Source organism: Tamandua tetradactyla, chromosome 25 (assembly GCF_023851605.1).
Source record: "Tamandua tetradactyla isolate mTamTet1 chromosome 25, mTamTet1.pri, whole genome shotgun sequence".
Classification (NCBI taxonomy): Eukaryota; Metazoa; Chordata; class Mammalia; order Pilosa; family Myrmecophagidae; genus Tamandua; species Tamandua tetradactyla.
In genome coordinates, this window is record NC_135351.1 from 35485422 (window position 1) to 35505048 (window position 19627).

Here is a 19627-nt window from a genome sequence, read left to right on the forward strand (position 1 = left end):
TTTTGAGAAGAGATGGAAGATAACTGTTTTTGCAAACTGGTTTTGAAGATTTTCCCCCAAGCGCTGAAGAGAAGGATTGTCACTTGGGGCAAAGTTAATGACTCCATAAAGCAGATTTTCTAAAACAGGAAGAGAGAAGGACTTCATCCCTTAAAGCAGTTTTTTTTTTTCAAACTATGATTATAAGCACACACAAAAAATTAGGGAGTCGTGCCAGAATATATTTTGAATTGAATATAATTGAAAATATAAGATTGCATGTTTATTAATAAGGGGTAAGTATTGTTTTGTGAAACTTTTGTTGTTAGCTCCGTGCATGTGTGTGTGTGTGTATATTGAAATGAAATGTAAGATGTATTTTTCATTGTAAATCACAGTAAAAAATGTTTAAAAGCCACTATCCAATAAATAGTTTTCCCAAACTAAATGAAAATCTTTCAAAATCAGTTGTTAAAATACAGAATTTTGTTAAAAGAAGAAGAGACAACAATTATTTTTATATATCCAGAAAACTTCCTTTATTCCTCAATAGGTTTCTTCATTTAACCTCTACCTCTTACTCTCAGCCCCATTTTTTAATTACTGAAATATCCTGCAAAGATTTTCCCTTGTTCATCCCTCTGTATCAGTGTATATTAGCAAACATATTAGATACAGCATAATAATTGCCTTTATGCAGATAGCTCCTAAGTATCATAGTTATCCAGTGATGAGCTGGTAAAGTTTGACAATCAATTCTCCTGGGGGTGAGTTCTTATTTGTAGAACTTTTCACTTTCTGTTTTGTAAATAGCCACTTTCCATTTACCAACATGACTTCACTGAACATGTAATTGGAAAGAGGTGTACATCAGCACACTTTTTCTTATTTCCACCAAACAGAATAAATACAAATAACTTCAAGATCATAGATAATAGTAAAATGTGGTAAAATAACTAGGAAATGATGAGCTTTGAATATTTATCCCTTTGTACAATATGATAGATTGAGTTGTAATTTTATATAAGTAATGTTTAATAATGACTGTGTTTAACAACCGGCTCACCAAATTTAGCCCTGGCACACCATGGTCCTAGTTCAAACTCTCCAGTTGGCTCTTCTCCCACACTCTCCAATACCTGCTCAACAACTCTACCTAAAACCTCTTCCATAAGAAACCGCAAACTTAACATTCCAAAATCTAAAGTCACTTTAGTCTTTGAATCTCCTTGCCCTACACTTCTCTTTCCCTTCTCACAGCCCCATTTCTATCAATGGTGCCTCCAGGATCTGTCCAATCAGTTACTAAGTCATGAAAGTGCTGCTTGTGTCATGGTCTTCTCATCTGCCCCCTCCTTTTCATTCTAATTAGGGATACCACCAATTAACTGGCCTCCTTCCCACAGGGCCTTGCCACTCCAATTGATCTAACAATACTGATAGCTTAATCTTCTAAACGTATAGCTCTGATAATACTGTTCTTCTTTCTACACATCCACACTCTAACCTGCCATCAAAGCTCTCCCTGCTCCAGGCAATCTGGACGTCCCCCGTGCCCTGTGCTTGGAACATGCCTCATGTTTCCTGATTCTGAGCTTTTGTCCACACTTGTCCCTTCATCTGGATTGCCCTTCCTTCATTTTGTCATGTAAAAAATCATAACCTTTACTAGAGGCCCAATTCAAATGGCAATGGAAATATCAGGTTTTGGTCATCACAGGGATGTATATAGTATGAGAATCAGGAGAGGGTGGAAACAAACAAGAAGCACCAAATCCAGATTTATTCCAGGAATACATCCAGGAATTGATTGGAACAGGATTTCATTTGACGAACGGCTGATACTTCTTGCACTAAGATAGCACTTGCCCTATTGTCATTACTAAAAGGTTTGCTGTGACCCAACATGAGCTTTTCCTCAAACCCTGTGGATTTCAATTATACATGCTACAGCTGTTCTTCATTAACTGAAATGATCAAGAATTGTCTGTTTGGTGTTCACTGTAATCGTTGCCCTCTTACTGCCCTGAGCCAAAATGGGTTGAGGGGGTGGGGACAGATAGGCATTAGAGACAAGAATCTCCTGGCTCCTGGCCTGGCCCAGCCACCAACATCCTCATTCACCTTTGGGATGCTGTTCCCAGGCACAAGGCATCCACCACATGCCCAGGATTTCCCGGCACACAGGGGCAGATAAAATGGGATGTGTATCTTTTGCAACTCTTTCTTCCTTCAGCATTTCCCCAAAGTTTAATAAAAGAAAATTTTAGAGTAAAATAAAATACTTTAAAGGCTTGCTTTCTTAAGCGGGAAGAAATAGAATGATCAGCCAGAGATTCCTTTTCATTTAGGTTCCAGGTGTGAACCTGGAGTTGAGGAGTAAAGGAGGAAGCACTAGATAGATGGCTGCAGCCCTAGGGAACCTGCACGAACTTTCCCTTGGAGCTACAGAATACTGGGTTATTGAGAGCCGGGACCTTTAGTGCAGGAGAGGTGGAGGAGAATGAGTAAGGGAAGGTGGTGGAGGACCAGCAGCGTGATAAAAGTACATTAAACCAACCTGCCTTTACTCTAATATCAAGATTGTCAAAGTGGCTTGGGGACCACTTCCGTGAGCGCAGTTGGGTACATGTTAAAAATTCAGATTCTTGGGCCCCACCTCAGACCTACTGAATCACAATCTCTAGGGAACAGCCAGTGCCACACCTAGTGATTCTGATACAAACTCAAGATTGAGGATCGCTGCTCTCATGTTGGCCAACTGTGGCCTGCAGCCTGGATTTTATGGCCCTTGAGCTAGGGAGGGTTTTTATTTTTAAAGGTTGTAAAAAAAAAAGGAAAAAGAAAGTAAAAGAATATGTGGCACAGGCAAAGAAAGCCTGGCCCAACAAAGCCGAAAACATTTAATATATGGTCCTTTACAGAAAAGTTTGCTGACCTTGGTATAGTGTGTTGCTGATAAATGACTGGCTCTGAATTCAGCCCTATCCCAGCCCTGCCTGCCACAGATAAAATAATGGACGCCACAGATCTTTTAAAAAAATTTAGAATGTTGAACTATGTAATGTTATTATATAAAAATGTTTTCCTAATTATTTGAAATGGTAGGAAAATGCGGATAGTTACAGTAAGCATTCTGCAATGTCTTTGAAGATATATTTTCATCAGTAGAAAAATGTGTGATAACTCCATGTGATCCTATCCTTTTTTATACTTACCAGGTGATGATATATCACAAATTAGCCTGGTAAGAATCATTGCATATATATTATTTATTGGGCTATACATACATATTATTTATTGGGCTATATATGTCCCCAAACACACTGTCACATCATATGGGGAAAAAATGTAAAACTATATCAAAAAAATGTCTGGGGAATAAAAATTTAAAATCTCAAAACAACATGTAAGAAAATGATTCACAAAGGGAATTAAAGAAATAAAAATTAAGCTTGATATCTTCCCACTTTAAAAGAGTTTAAGAATCATAGGGAAGTTCCACTTCCTAAGAATGTTCTGAAAGAGGCCGTGATCTCACTTTGGGAAAGGTTCAGAAATTCACACTGTGCCAAAGAGTTTCAGCGTTTTAGGAATCAGGCCAGTAAGATTCATAAAGTAATCCAAAGTCGAAATGCAATTCCTTTAGGGGTAGTTTCTAGATGTTTGTTCTAGATGTTTGCAATTTTTTGTTTATTTTTCATGTGGAGAAAAAAACTTTATTATAGAATCTACAAATAAATATTGGCTTAGAAATATATTAACTTGCAAGCGACTTGTCTTCCAGAATTGTAAACTGAAACATCTCACACTAATTTTGTTTTAGTGTTGTTGTTTTTTCTCATGAAGAAAGGAATGTTAGCAACTTACTGGCAACTTAAATTTTTTGATAAAGATGTAGACTATTTAACAATTTTTAAGAAACAAAGCTTAAAACCCCAGATAAAGTCTTGAAACTTAGCATGCTTCACCATTTAATAAAATTATGACTCATATTTGTAAGAAAAATGCTTTCTGAGCTAAGTTTGAACTGCTGGGGCACATGGGACACCCACAACCCCAGTCAGCAAAAGTCTCAAACTCCTATAAGATTAAAGGAAAAATAAATTAGTGTGTACAGAGAATGAAAAAAAAAATCCCCAATGGTACTAGTCTATAAACGGAAGTAAAACTAAAACTCCCCTAAAATCCCCCAATCATCAATCCTTATAAATTCAGCTCTTATCTTCTCCCTTTACCGCCTAGGGAGCCCCTAGCTAAATGAGCACGAAGTTTTCCGTGACTTTTATCCTGTAAAGTGAGAGTCCTCAAACTGCACCTAGCAGGAATCCCGACCCTATGTCGCAGAGTATAAGTTTTTAAGTCATGCAAGCAAACGTGGGGTTTCCTGAGTTCTGCTGGGGGCGGGCTGTTTGGAACCCCGTGGATTTTGCAGCCGTGTAATCCAGGGCGCCTGCTGCTCGAGCTGTGCAGAGGACAGGGGTGTGTGGTGGGCGCTGCCTGGGTCGGGCAGCGTGGGTGGGACCGGGTGTGTGCCCAGGTGAGAGTGAAGGGCATGTGACAATAAGACGGTACGGCGAGTGGGCTGCAGGATCTGCGAGAGGAGTGAAAGCCCAGCCCGGAGCTCCGTTTAAGCCTCACAGCCGTGGCCCCACTTGTATTCAAGTGTCCTTTGTCATCAACAACTTAAATTCGAAATGTGCTGTATTTAAAGACCTAGTCGGAAATCCTATTAAAACACACACTCTTCCCCTACCAACCCACCCCACACCCAAATTCCCCCCAATTCAGAGAGCTGAGTTTTAAACTGGTCTAACCCACGCCCCTCTTCCCGTCGCCGTCAGTGGGTCCAAGCCTGCCAGCTGGGGTGCGGATGCCAGGAGCACGCAGAGCCGGGCAGGACAGTGAGGCCGCCCAGGAGCAGGGGCATCGCGGGCGCAGGGGCGGGAACGCGCCACCGCGGCCCCGGAGCGGGGTTAGCTCAGGAAAAGGCGCCGCAGCCGCCCCCGCGCCCCTCCCGCCCGGGCCACCCGCCCCGCGCCCTCCCGGCCTCGGGCGCGCCAGGCCCAAGGCGGCGGCGCGAACGCGGGTGGGAGCGCGGCCCGGGGCCCCGCGAGCGGCAGCCTGGGCAACCCGGCGGCGGCGGGCAGGGCGCGTGCGCACTGCAGGGGCGCCAGATTTGGCGGGAGGGGGAGTGTCCACAGCTCTTTGTTTGATGGCATCTCTGTTTACAGAGTACACTTTAATATCAACCTGTTTCCTCCTCCTCCTTCTCCTCCTCCTCCGCGCCCTCCTCCTCCTCCTCCTCCTTCTCTTTCTCCTGAGAAACTTCGCCCGGCCGGTGCGGAGCGCGCTGCGCAGCCGGGGAGGGACGCAGGCAGGCGGCGGGCGGCGGAGGCGGCAGCCCGTGCGCTCCCCGCGGCTCCCGGCGGAGCCCCGCGCCCGCCGCGCCATGGCACGGAGACCCCGGTCCAGGTAACCGGGAGGCGGGAAGCGGGGGCGGCCGAGGGCGGGCGCGCGCGGACTGCAGGTGGGCATTGGCGCCTGGCTCGGCTCCCGGGCTGTCAGATCGGCGAGGAGCCGGACCTCCAGTCTCGGCAGCCGGAGCTACCGAGAGCCTGATGAAGGCAGGCGTCTGTGCGGGCAGTGGATCGGGACGTGGGGAAGGACACGCTGCGGCTCAGTGTTGCAAGTTGCACGGGGATACATTGCTCTTCAGTGAGGGACAAAAAAAATCCAGCACGTACCAGCCGGGAACCGAGTGGTGCCCACCATCCCGGGAGCCTACCAGGTGCCCGGCTTGATGCCGTAGGCGTCGACAGCGGAGTCACCCCGTAACTGCTGGATGCATTGAGATCTGCTTGGACTTGGCTGTGCAGAGCATATGGCAGATATAGGGAAAAGGCCGGATTGTTTAGTAGCCGCAGGTAGTCATTTCAATTTCATTCATTCTTGGTGGAGACGCAGAAGTGTCAGCTGACAGGCGGCTGGAAAGACCTTAGAGAAGGAACGGAGGTTTCTCCTTTTGCAAAGTATGTTTAGCCCTGGGTTCGGAGTTCTACTTAATTGTTCTCTGGGAGGTTTTTATTTCGAGCGCAAGCATTGCACATGCACTCATGTATTCCCGCCGCACATGTCAGCGCCCTGGGAGAGGCTCACCGGGGCGCTGGGTGAAGTCTCCTGACGTTTGGGCCCGAAGGACGGGAAGAGGAGCGGAAAAGGAGGGAGACTCTCGGCGGAGCTGTCAGTTGCCTGTGCGCCAGCTCCCGCCGTCCTCTCACTTTCCCGACCCGACGCATAGAACGTCCAGCAAGCGGCCGGGTGGGGGGCTAGCTCGGCGGCCGTCGCGGTCGCCCCTCTGCGGAAAGGGACCGTCCCGCAGCCCTTCAAGTCGCTGCCGCGCAACCGGGACGCGGACGCGGGCTCTTCCCGCGGCGAGAGGTGCCCGCGCGGCGCGCACACGTGGACCCAGCCGAGGTGGTTGCTCCTCCCCGCGCCCTGCTACCGCCGCTTGAGGTCCTCCGGGCCTTAGGAACTGAGGGGCCCTGGGGACAAGTCCGTGGGGGCAAAACCGATGCACCTGCTTTTCTTCCGGACGGTTTTATTTTCTGGTACTTGTTAGTTTGGAACTGGCGCGCGCTGGACTCCGCGCGCTACTGGGAAGTTGCAAAGAGTGGGTGTGCGCCCTGCAGCAGCACCAATGGGCCCGCCGGGCCGGGGAGCAGCTTACGGCAAGGCTGGGTGCTGGAGGGGAAAGGGGGGCACGGCCGCGCCTGGCGGGGTGCCATCCTGGAGCGGGTTCACCCTGGCCTTTAGGACTCCCCCGCTTTTTTTTTTTTTTTTTTTTTCTTTTCTTGTTTTTGCCTGAGAGCAGGAACCGGGAAGAGGAGGGAGCCCGCGCCCCGAGCCCTCGGCTGCCCCCGCGGGGCGGGGCCGCGCAGGTTCCCTGAGGCTCCAGGTAGCCGGGCGGGGAGGTGGCCGGGCGGGGCGGGAGTCTTGAACCTGCCCCAGGGGGAAGAGAAACCCGGCTGCGGGCCCGAAGCCGTTTCTTGCAGGGCGCGCGTAAACTCGGCCGGGATTGTTAACCAGGTCAGCGAAATGAGTCTGAACCTCTTTTCTAGAATCACAGAAGCGGCCCCAAGGCACATCCTCCCGCTCCCCTCCCTCTTCCCAACCCCCAACCCCTCTTTTTTCTTTTTCGTTTCTTTGCACGGTTTGTTTCCTTGATAGAATGTCATATTCATAGTTGTACTCCTGTAACCACACCGGGTCTAGCAGGTGGGGAGTCGAGAGCATCAAGCCTGAAATCAGCCTTTGAAAGTCCTCCGACTGTTGGGTCTGAGATCTTGTCTGAGCAGATAAAGGAAAAGTTATTTCAGGTCCTTAGTAGAAATTAATCATACTCATGAGGCCACTGAGACAACATAAAGCAAGGAAATCGCATGCAAAGCTCAAAGGCGAGCCAATCCGCCCCGGGCTGCCTGCGGGGACTGCCTGGCTTCCCCGCACCCCTCGCGCCCCACTCGGGTCTGCAGAAGTCACAGGCCGCGCTGCTCTCAAGACCCTGGTTTTGCATATCCTTCCTTCTGTGCTTAATTTTTAAGAGGCACGGGAGAAATGGACCCATCAATTATTAGCGCTGGAAAGTACCGTAGAAATAGCGAATCCACGTCCTTACTTATAAGCAAGTAAACTGAGGTCCTGAGAGAGGCGAAGTGATTTGTCCAAGTCAGGCAGCCGGATGGAGGCAGGACCCGGACTAGCACCCCTGTCTCCGGAACCCCGGTCCTGTTTGCTTCTTGTTCTCTCACCGGCTGTTGACTGCCCCCTGTGGGCAGCTGAATATATGTTGCTTGCTGCTGGGTGTTGAACAGTTTGTTTCCAGGAGACACATGCACCATTATGAGCTTCGAAAATGTAATCCTCACTTCTGAAATTGTGATTTCCAGATCCAGCCAAACCTAAAAAGTTCAACTGAGTTGAATCTGTGACTGCACGCCCAGATTTCTCTGCTTCTCTTGTATCCCTGATTCTTCCGTGAGGTCGCACTTCATATGGGGGTTTTCCTAGGAGCTCTATAGCTCTCAGAAGATGCTGATCTACTGTTCTGGGTTTCTCATACCTTTTCTGCATCTTCTAACGCTTGGGCTTGGTATTCAAGGGGAACTATTGTAATTATTATTAATCGTAAGTTGTTTGGTGCCTCCTGTTTATAGTATGAAACAGAACTAGTCTCTTCTTGTTTAAAAAAGTAGACCCTTAAATGAAAGAAATGATTACAGGTTATAAATACGATTCAGTGGGCTTTTTTTATGGTGACATTTTAAATCTGAACCACGTCCTGCTTGTTCCCATGCATCATGGATCTTGGGATTATTGCCGCAAATATAGTTTTAAATGATTGGAACCCCAAACTCAGGATTTTGGGTAATCACTCATTTGTCTTGTAACCTGGTAAAATACACTACTTTGAGAAGACAAAACCTGTTGTAAAGAGAAATGTCTTTCCTCAAAATAATAATTTGCATTATGATTTTGCTTTGTATGGTTATTTTTATTGGTCCCAGTTTGATGGACTTCTCAATATTACAATGACTAATTTTAGTGATGTTTCTGAGATAGTATGCTTTTTCCTCATATCTTAAGTTTTATAAATAAAATTATCTTTCAAAGTAAACCATGGTTTATTCTAATCTATCCAGCAAGTGATTAACAAATATTAAGTGTAGAGCCATTAAAAGTCATTAAAAGTTTTAGTTGTGATCAACTAGGAAAAATAAAAGGCTCTTTTGGAAATAATGGGTTCTTTTTACACCCATGGATTTCTTCTGAGGATCCCTCAGATTGGAATCAGGTACATTTCAGGATATTTCAGGGACAGAAAGAAAAAAAAAAAGCAAACAACAGAGCAAGTGAGATTCTGACTCTCAAGTCACCTAATTATACACCTGGTTACTCTGGAGACTGAGTGTTGGAAGCATGGCCATGGGTTGGGTCTCTTGGACCCAGAGTTTTGAAAAGTTTGATATTCATGTTCTTTACGAAATAGTTTGATCACTCAGGCTTATTCTTAGTTTTTTTTATACCCTTTCCTCTTAAATCCCCCTAATCTTCTAATCTTTCAAAGATGATGATGATAATAATAATATTATTGAGTGTATTACTTCTTGATTTTTTTTTCGTTTAATAAGTCACCTGAGCCCTAGTGGAATAACATAATTGAGTTGTTTATCGTGTTTGGGAAATATTATTTAAGTGATGTGACGGGTGCCAAAGATCTTGAGTGTGTACTTATATAAAGGATATGAGCTCTTGTTCTTTTTATTGTCCTTAACATTAAGTTTTAAACTTAGACCTTCATTGGCTGGAAGGCTTCCAAATGTGTAACTTGCCACTGGTCTAACAGTAGCAGCAGGTTTAAACATGCAGTGCAGTGAGAAGTGCCAGGTCCTTTGCCGTATCTGTGGATACCAATAACAGCAGAACCAGTTTACAATGCTAGAGCAACAGAATGCAGAATAAAATCTTGTCGTGCAAGTTTTCAAAGTTTTATCTTTGCAACCTTTGAAAAGATTGTTGAGTTTTTGTGTAAGTGTGGTAATCCAGTGGTTTAAATCCTCTTGTTTCAGCCTCCATCTGCCCATTTTTTTTCTGCAGCATATACAGTAGCGATGAGGATGATGAAGACATTGAGATGTGTGACCATGACTACGATGGGCTGCTTCCCAAGTCTGGAAAGCGTCATGTGGGGAAAACTAGGTGGACCAGGGAAGAGGTAACTAATCCTTTGTTCAAAGTATGGAAATACCTTGGAGTGCATCAATTTATGAAAAACAAACTTTCAGCTACACAGCAGGTCCCAAAGTCATTAGCAGGTTCTTTGCGACCTGATCCTGGTACAGTCTCACCTCTCACCACTTCCCATGTGTGCACTGTTCCGTACCCCATCCCCCATTTCCAAACTATCTGCAGTTCTGTGCATGTCCTCTCTCACTTTATGTTTCCTTCTGCCTATTGTGGCCTCGTCCCTTTGCCCTACTTCTTCATTACCAAATGGGGACATCACTTCTTCTGTAAAGCCATCGCCAGCCTCCCAGATAGGCGTGAGTGCATCCTTCTGTGGCCCCAAGCCATTGGCTCCTGCTCTGCCTTATCAGTGCCATGCCATTTCTACTTTCCCCAATAGACTGCAAGCCCCTTAAGGGGAGACCAAAACATTCGTTCATCTTTGAATTCCTTGAATCCAGAATTATTTGACACAAATGGGATACTAATAAAATGTTCCCTGAATAAATGAATTGCTACGTCCAAAAGCAAAACAAAACAAAGACAAGAAAAAATGAAAAACTCCTTGAATTTGTCTTTTTATAATGTATGAATTCAATATTCTTGATATATACTATTTCACAGAGCCTAAAAGCATTTAATAATGGATGGAGATTTAGCCGCTTCTGATATTTCCTTTTCTGCCAGCTTATCAAAAACTTGAGCTTTACAGGAATGGAAAAACACTTAGGGAACAAAATTATTAATGTGTGGGGGAAAGGTTCTTTTACTTTAATGTTCTCAACTCTTTAGCAACTGGTTTTAGAGGATTTCATGTTAGAATCCCTGGTGATTCATCTCTAGTTTTATTCCATGCCGGTGCATGTGAATTGGAGCCCCTGATGACAGGCAGATGGGATTCCAGGGGAGCCTGTAGGAGGTGCATGCTTTACCTATTGAGATTGTGCATATGGATGATCCTGAGGAATAGCGAAGTTCTGGGCAAACATTGCTTTCTGATTCCTGTCTGGACCGTACAGGTGTCCTTCATCTTGCCTCAACTCTACCTTTGCAGAAAATGATTAAGTGCTGTCATTCTCTTGAAGTAACTTGTTTACAATGACCCTTGCCAACAGGTGGGAGTGTGGCCAGCCTATGAACTGTAAGGACAGATGTTAAGGTCTTCTGTACTCCAGTAAGCTTGGCCTTATGTAAATTCTGAGTGTATTGATACAAAAATTGAATTATTTTCTTACATCATACATGCCTTAAAAGCTAAGGAAAAAAGAATAAAAATAAAAATTAAGAAAATTGATCCTCCATTTTGGATATGGTAGAGGTTGAACTAACTGACAATGTTGTATTTCTAAACCATGAACCTACTTATTGCCCTAGTTAAATGTCTATGAATCCAGTACTAGAGTTCATTATTTTTTTCTCCAAAAAAAGTGAAACTTCTAAAAACATTTTATACACTCCATATGTGCCAGGTACTATATATACTAAATGTTTCCCATAATTGCCCTATGTAATTCCCAAATAACCCTGTGGATATCAGCAGTCCCTTTTTATAGATGAAATACTAAAGTGCAGAGGGGTAAAATGATATACCCAAGCTTATACAATGAACCAGAGCCAAGATTCAAAATCTAGTCTGGGTGACTCTAAATGAATCTGTACTCTAAACCAGTATATTTACTATCTGTTGTATTTGGATCTTTTTGAGAGTATTTTTCTGCTTGGAATATTGGATTGGTTCTCTCCTTTAATCTATTTTGGATAGAGTTATACAATAAACAACTAATGCGCTAGGAGTATCTTTAAATGCTTTAGGATGAAAAACTAAAGAAGCTGGTGGAGCAGAATGGAACAGATGACTGGAAAGTTATTGCCAATTATCTTCCGGTAAGTTAATACATTTAAAAAATTTTATTTTTGCAAATTAGAATCTATCTCCCAAATGTTTAAATAAGATATTCTAGGAGAGAATATTAAGATTATTACATGTTTGCCCACATATAAGAAGTAGGGGAAGAAATCTCCCATCCGTAACTTATATTTTATATTGCTATGCGTATTTTGGTGTTTCTAAGTGGATTGCTAAAAGGTACCATTTTTGCACATTTGCTTCCTGTTTTATCTTTTCATTTATTAGGTTAATATAAATTAGCATCTTGAAGATTTATTCCATGATAAATGACTAAACTTGTGGTATTTCCCCACTATGAGATTCTTCTAAATTCCCTGTTTTCGTCAATAGTCATGCCTTTGGTACCCAAGTTAAGAATTTTGGATTCTTTCTAGACTTTATTCCATGTCCTCCTTCCCTACTTCCAAAGCAGTTAATAAGAATTTAAATTAGAAATCTGAAATTCTTTTGTCATCCGTCCTTTTCATTCTCATCTCTGCTTCTATATATTATGCCCCTTCCCCTCTACTGGACCAGTACAGTGGTCCCCAGTGGGCTTCCCTCCATATTCTAATCCATCCTACTCATCATGGACAGATCAAGTTTCCTATAATGCAACTGGACTTCATGTTTTCAAAACCTACAATGACGATTTAAGAGTCTCCCAAATTAAGTGAACTACCTCAATCTGACATATAAGGTCCCTCTTCAGTGGCCCCAGCACACAGCTCCAGTTCTGTTTCCTACCTCCTCTGTCTAAGCAGGTTTGGTTAAGTTCATTTCTGCTTCCCCTTCTCTGGGTTTTTGTTCCTGATGATCCTGCCACCTAGAATGGTCTCCCCTTACTTCTTTACCAGTCAAATTCTGTCTACACTTCAAAGTCTGTATCAAGAGCTTTTCCTAACTCCTCTGAGGGAGACATGATTTCTGTCCTCAGAACGCTCCTCTCCCTACCCAAATGTCATTGTGCTTTGGTCTCTTCTTGTCTATGATTCAAATGCTGCCTTCTGTTATTATTAATTAGATAGCTGTCTTTCCTGTCTTGTGGCTTTTTAAGCTCCTATAAGGTAGGATTGATCTTTTATTCATTGGTGTTCCATCTACAGTGTAAATACTTGTGGCCATGAGTTGAAACGCATCTCTTAGTTTGACTGAAAAGCAAATTTTAATCATGTGAGGTAGATTCCCTTAGAAACCTGATGTTCATACAGAATCTCTAACAAGGCATAGGCTTTGTAGTTACCTCCAGACATGGCAGACTGAACCCGAGTTTAAGTTACCTTGACAGGCACATGTGCAATGTGCTGTTCCTTTAGTTCAAGTGGCTTGACTGTTTCCCTCAGGAGGCAGCGCTTCTAATTTTAGATGTGATTTTGATATATTGTTCTCGTATTTTTAACTGTAAGAATGAGGAATTGGTGGGCCATCCAGGCATGCCTTAATATGTTCCTGAATGTTTTTACCGCATATTGTCTATGTAGGGTTCACTTTAGAACGCAGGTCTCCATGCACTTACCAGATTGTAACCACATGACAGTGCCTCCTTTATCTGCCTAGAATCGAACAGATGTGCAGTGCCAACACCGATGGCAGAAGGTACTAAATCCTGAGCTCATCAAAGGTCCATGGACCAAAGAAGAGGATCAGAGAGTAAGTTCCTTCTTCACTGGCTGTACAAATCATGATTGAGAATATCCCTAAAATATGTTTTCCAACTTGAGAAAATAGGTAAAGTGTGAAAACAGGAAGTAGAAGATTCTAGTCCCATATTTCCAATGAATGAAAGCAGAGTTCTAGAAATTTTCTAAAGATCTTGTAACACTGAAGAATGATTACACTGACTCATTGCGTAACATTAAAACCTAGGTTATTTTTGTGTGTTTATCTGAAGGTGATAGAGCTTGTACAGAAATACGGTCCGAAACGTTGGTCTGTTATTGCCAAGCACTTAAAGGGGAGAATTGGAAAACAATGTAGGGAGAGGTGGCATAACCACTTGAATCCAGAAGTTAAGAAAACCTCCTGGACAGAAGAGGAAGACAGAATTATTTACCAGGCACACAAGAGGCTGGGGAACAGATGGGCAGAAATCGCAAAGCTACTGCCTGGACGGTAATACTATGTCGCACAATATATGGACGGGGGAAAATGAGGGAGTGGGCATGGAACATTCCATTTTAAATGCATGGTGAATGAGCTACATTCCATCAGTCGTGTTTCACTGGATAAATCAGAACCATAGCTTCTAGGACTGGAAAAGATCTTAGAGTTTCTCCAGTGGAAGACTTGAGTTGGCATCCAGGTTCACCCAATAGTGAGCCCTGGGTTAAATACTGAACTCTCTCCAGCCTCAGTTTCCCCATTTGCAAAATGAGTAATAACCTGCTTCCCCAGGACAGTGTTAGGATCAAGTAAATTTAATGTCACAGCACTTTGGAAGCTCCCAAACTGTAAACACCTAGGAGGAAACTGAGGAAACAGGACAATTTTCTCTGGTCTGAGTTCACACCCCTAGTTAAGTGGCCAGAAGGAACTTGGCCACCATTTTCCTGATAACAGCATTCATTTCATTACACCACTTTGCTTAATTATTTTTTTTTCTTGAGAAAGTAATAAAGTATTTCTAGAATTATCAGCCTGCTCTCAGGCTTTTAAATAATATCAGTGTAATGTTTTCCTTATAATAAACAAGAGAAGAAAATGACCTCAGTGTGAGAGATAACTATGGAAACTCATTTTTGTCCCACTTTCCGCATTTAAATATATCATTTTGATAAACAGATTTTGTTTAATTTGAAAACAATATTTTATAACAATCCAAAAATGTAACATTGAAAACATTTAAAAAAAATTTCTATTCTTGAGTTTCATAATCCAAAAGTAGAGAAAGGGTTGTTTCAAAGAAGCCTATGGCTAAGATGGTTTAAGTAGTGTTTTCTTATGAGGCTCTAAAGCATTTCCTTCTTATTAGTTCAGTATAAGCTTAGAGAATTCAAGAGATTGGTAGAAGAAGGGCTCTTATTCCATTCGGTCTGTGAGGATATGCTGTTGATTCTACTAAAAATTAAAGGGGCAATTGAACTTCCTCTTTCTTTAGCTTGCATCCCCCACCCCCCACCGAAATATAAAAGAGAGGCTTAAAACGGTTATTTGAATTGAGAAACTGTTTTCCTGAGAATTGAAAGACTTTAGTAAAAATGCCATGCAGTTTGAAATTATATTGGGGGTTACTATATTTCCCACTTTCCATTCTCACCTCTGTCAAATCATAGAACAATCTGGGTATTTTCAAATGTGGGAGTTTTTCTTGATTCAAAATATCTCCATGTCAGGAGAGAGTGGACAGAGACAGCCACTGCCAAGCCATTCACCCACCTTAACCCAGGGGCAGTTAGGATGTGTAAGCCACACTCAACACAGGAATTTCTCGGGCAGCTGCAGAACTTAAGGTTGTGTCAGTCTTGTACCACTGAACAGAGTAAACTTAAAGGTATAGTTTGAAAAATAGATCTTTATCAAGGAAACAGAATGGTCAATGGTACCAAAATTTATAGAAAAGTGCATATTTTCTAAATTACACAATGAAGAGACAATCTATGGATTTTAAATTAGGTAAAGGGGGAAGCGTGATCCTAAGAGGGAGAGAAGAACAAAACGATTTAAAAACTACCAAACTGTATTAGTGGGTGAACAGAAATAAGAAGCAGTTTTCTGTCAATTAACTTTAATCTGAATTGACATTTTTTGCTTGTAAAACTTTGGCGTGATATATTTCTGCGCAGAACTGATAATGCTATCAAGAACCACTGGAATTCGACAATGCGTCGGAAGGTAGAACAGGAAGGTTATCTGCAGGAGTCTTCGAAAGCCAGCCAGCCAGCAGCGGCCGCCAGTTTTCAGAAGAACAGTCATTTGATGGGTTTTGCTCATGCTCCACCTGCCACTCATCTCCCTCCGCCTGGGCAGCCCTCAGTAAACAATGACTATTCCTATTACCACATCTCTGACGCTCAAAATGTAAGCCATTCTTGAGAATCTAGTATAATAAGAGAGGTGCTTGTTTTCACTCCAGGTAATAACACCTGGCAGTTGTAAACTTCTCAAGGAGCCTTCCTAAAAATGATCAGGCCCAATCCTCGCTTAAACCCTTGGATGTGGACAAGGGTGGGTAATGTATTGTTACCCTTGAACATTATGTATCTGGAAATGAGGCTGCTGAGTGATTTGTCCAAGACCATACGGCTCACAGACACAGTGTCGACCAGAACTGATGCTGTTTGAGTCTGAACCCGCTGTTTGATAACTTGCTGCTTCAATTCTAATTTGAAGTTAGTTTTTGAGTGTAAATTCACTTAGCCAGGTACTACCAAGAAGAATGGAGGAGTGGACATCCATTTGTAGTCTCTATTATTTATTCAGAATGAAAAGTAAGGTAACATTACACGAAAGAGGAGACAATTTGTCTTAACTGAAATTCTCCCGGTCATTGTAAGATCGATTCTGTTAGTGATCAAGTAAAAATATCTGGACTTATTCACTCAGTTTGTGTTCCTGCTCTTTGTGGCACTGATTCTCTCATATCTTTTTGTCCTTATTAGGATCAATGTGATTCTTTCCACACTTCTCAATATTAAGGAAAGAAAGAATTCATAAAGTGTAGAAAAGGGAGAATAAAGAGAAAAAAACTTCCATCTTAAAACTAACAATAATAAATGGTGAAAGTTACCCAAGAATACAGAGCTTATATGCAAATTCCATACAAAACATACACGATACCAGTTTTTACTCTTCTCTGTTTCACATATTTGAATACAGACTTTCCAAAAACATCTCAGGTGAAGGACCTATCATAAGCAGTTCTGTGCTCTATTCTAAAACTCAAAATTTTCCCAAGAAAAGAATTTTCCTTTCCAGAGAACTAATGCCTTCAGTTTTCCCCATCAACGTTCCCTTCACACATTCACGAGTCTATTTTAGATGATATTTCCTATGTGTGTTTTTCTCTAATTAAGAAGTACTTCCGGCCAGGATTGACAAGCACTTTAAGCTTCTTCTGCCATGTTGCTTTAGCCATCTAGCCATTTTTCAATGCCTGACTAAATTTCAAATTAGAGGGATTTCTATTGTTGAGTGAATTTTGTCGGTATTTTTTGTCTTCGTCCTGGAGCAAAGACCTCAGGAAGCCAAGTCCCCTGAAGCATGCGTCACTGTAAGTGACTGTACCTTTGTTTTGTGTCTCTGCTCTAGGTCCCCGGTCACGTTCCATATCCTGTCGCATTACATGTAAATATAGTGAATGTCCCTCAGCCAGCTGCTGCTGCCATCCAGGTAAAGTCATTTTAAGATAATTTCTTAAAGGAAACCCATCAACTCCCCATGTTCATTTCTTTCATCTGAACACTTATCCTCACCTGACCACGTGACGGGAAAACGGAAGGGAATGTTACAGGGCAGGCAGGGTTCTGTTGGGCAAGGTCCCATGGTAGCTTCTGCAGGGATTTTGCTCTAGAATTCTCTGATTCTCTGATGCTAGAAGTTGAAGCAACTTGCCCGTCAGCACCCACTCTAGCCTCAGATTTCACATTGCTCCCTTAAGTCTGGACGAACGTTGACAAGGGTCGCCACAGGGTTCTAGAATGACATGCACAAATGGCCAAGTTCGGTTGATGTGGAGGGTCTTTGGGCAGCGCGTGGAACAGCTATTGTTTCATAGCTTCCATCTTTGTTTTTTTTTTTCTCCCCCATTAACTTTTCATTTCAGAGACACTATAATGATGAAGATCCTGAGAAAGAAAAGCGAATAAAGGAATTAGAGTTGCTCCTCATGTCGACTGAGAACGAACTTAAGGGACAGCAGGCGCTATCAGTAAGGATGTGGCTTGGGCTTGGATGGGGAGAAATGGCTTTGCCTCTGAGCTGCTCTTTGCCCTCTTCCTTCTCTTCTAAGTAAGATACCAGTCAAGGCTCTACATCTCAATGAACAATGGTTAGCTAGCTCCGAGAAGTTGCTGGGATAACAATGTTCTTGGCCTCCAAATGCATGTTGACTAAGTAGGAAGTAGTCCTTTTGTGTTGCAGCAGCAGCACCCCTGTATCCAAATCATTGATTTTTTCCTTTAAAAGGAATGTAATCAATTCAAAGACTAACAAAGATAAAATGAAGATCTTCATTTTTTTAATGCAGTGTATGTATGTTGTAATGAAAATATAATGGCTGTTCATTTCCTTTTTTTTCCTTTTTCTATTAGCTTTCTTAGACTAGATTTTCATACTTTATAAGCTCAAACTTAATTTCATTGCATGTTCAGTCCATGCATGCAAAAAAAGATACATATAATTGTTCATAAGTAAAGTTAGTTACCTGTCTTTTGCTTGAGGCTTGAAAGCTGTGTGGGCCATTAATGAATTATGACATCTTTTTTTAGTGACTGGGCAGCAGAGTGGGAAAGCAGCTTGCACTTGGTAACATATGTAGTTAACCAACAAAGATAAGGAAAGCGAAATGATACCCAGTAGGTATTCCTGGGAATAAATCTTTTTGTTGTTGTTGTTAATAAAATGATTAAGTATATGGTATGTTAGTTCCACCACTTTTTAACTTTAGTTGAAGTTTTGCAATTTCTCCTGTTGCATGATCATGCTGAAATTTGCTCTTCTGCTTTCCTAACCACGTTGATTTGGCAGCCCTTCACTGCATCAGTGCAATGTGTAGCATTAGAGAGGGAGAGAAGCAACAGGGTTATCTACAGATAAAAGCAACTCTACCTTTAATCCTGTAGGTTTTTCGTAGGTTTGAATGCCAACAGGGTAATTCTTAAGTCACAGCAGACACTAATGGACCGTTGAGAAATGATGTCAAAGTGGGTTTTTAAGATACTGCCTTGAGCATCGCACTTTGCAACAGAGTCACATTATTTGCAGTTTTATCACAATGATGGCCATTAAGGCCATCATGTAAATGACAAACTACACTGCTACTAAAAAGCAGGGTCTTGCATTAATGAAAGGAAACATCTTGACAACTGTTTCATAGGCGTAAGTTTTGGATGATGCAACTACTTTTATCTTTCCTCCAACAGCATCTGATACCTTGTGCAACTTCATTACTAAGTTCCTTCTCCCTTTCTTCTCCCCGCTCTTCTTTGTCTCTTCCCCCCTCCTCCTTCCTTAGACACAGAACCACACATGCAGCTACCCTGGGTGGCACAGCACCAGCAGTGCCGACCACACCAGACCTCAGGGAGACAGTGCACCTGTTTCCTGTGGGGGGGAGCACCACGCCACCCCGTCTCTGCCCGTGGAGCCTGGCTCCCTACCTGAAGAAAGCGCATCTCCGGCAAGGTGCATGATCGTCCACCAGGGCACCATTCTGGATAATGTTAAGAACCTCCTAGAATTTGCAGAAACCCTCCAATTTATAGATTCTGTAAGTAGAACCATTAAGGCAAGTTACTGGGTGGGGGGGAGAGAAATTAGGATTGCCTCATTCTTAAATCGATGTCATTTTCTAGAGCAATGGCCATATAGAAATGTAAAACGTCTAAGTGTGATTTTAGTGTTGATGTTTTTTTTTCAAGGCTCTTGTTTCACAGGCTACCCAGATAAAAGACACGCTTTTGTTTCAAAGTGCTGATTTCTTAAAACAGTGAAGTCGATTTATCTTCAGAACTTGGGTTATGGGATTGGGGTTGTAATTTTTAACTTTTTTTTTGCTTTGTTTACTTCTCTGTGCTTCTCTAGGGCTGCTTTCTTTGGGATAGAACCTTGAGATTGACCCTTACTTGTGGTGTAAAGCAATCTTTCAATGCATTTGAGGTGGTAATCAGTTCATTGGTGAGACAACAAAATGATTTTCTCCACAAAACGCTGATTATTGATTACCAGTCCCTGTGGGTCCACTGAGAAATGTCATTTTCACTGAACCAAATTTGAGTTTAGCACCTCATAAGCAGACCCTCGGTTCATCCCCTTGAT

At 42.7% G+C, this 19627-nt stretch overlaps 1 protein-coding gene across 3 annotated transcripts in view; it reads left to right on the top strand.

Moving 5' to 3' along the window:
• The first annotated feature begins 5402 nt into the window (after positions 1–5402).
• The window catches only part of MYB (MYB proto-oncogene, transcription factor), a 33796-nt gene continuing 19571 nt past the window's right edge, over positions 5403–19627 (top strand). For all 3 annotated transcript variants that reach the window (XM_077144073.1, XM_077144071.1, XM_077144072.1), the window contains exons 1-9: positions 5403–5454; positions 9637–9754; positions 11578–11649; positions 13211–13303; positions 13545–13765; positions 15436–15670; positions 16901–16981; positions 17415–17519; positions 18825–19079. In XM_077144073.1, coding sequence (XP_077000188.1) covers positions 5432–5454; positions 9637–9754; positions 11578–11649; positions 13211–13303; positions 13545–13765; positions 15436–15670; positions 16901–16981; positions 17415–17519; positions 18825–19079 — 1203 coding nt within the window. In that variant the 5' untranslated portion in view covers positions 5403–5431. The remainder of the gene's footprint in view (positions 5455–9636; positions 9755–11577; positions 11650–13210; positions 13304–13544; positions 13766–15435; positions 15671–16900; positions 16982–17414; positions 17520–18824; positions 19080–19627) is intronic.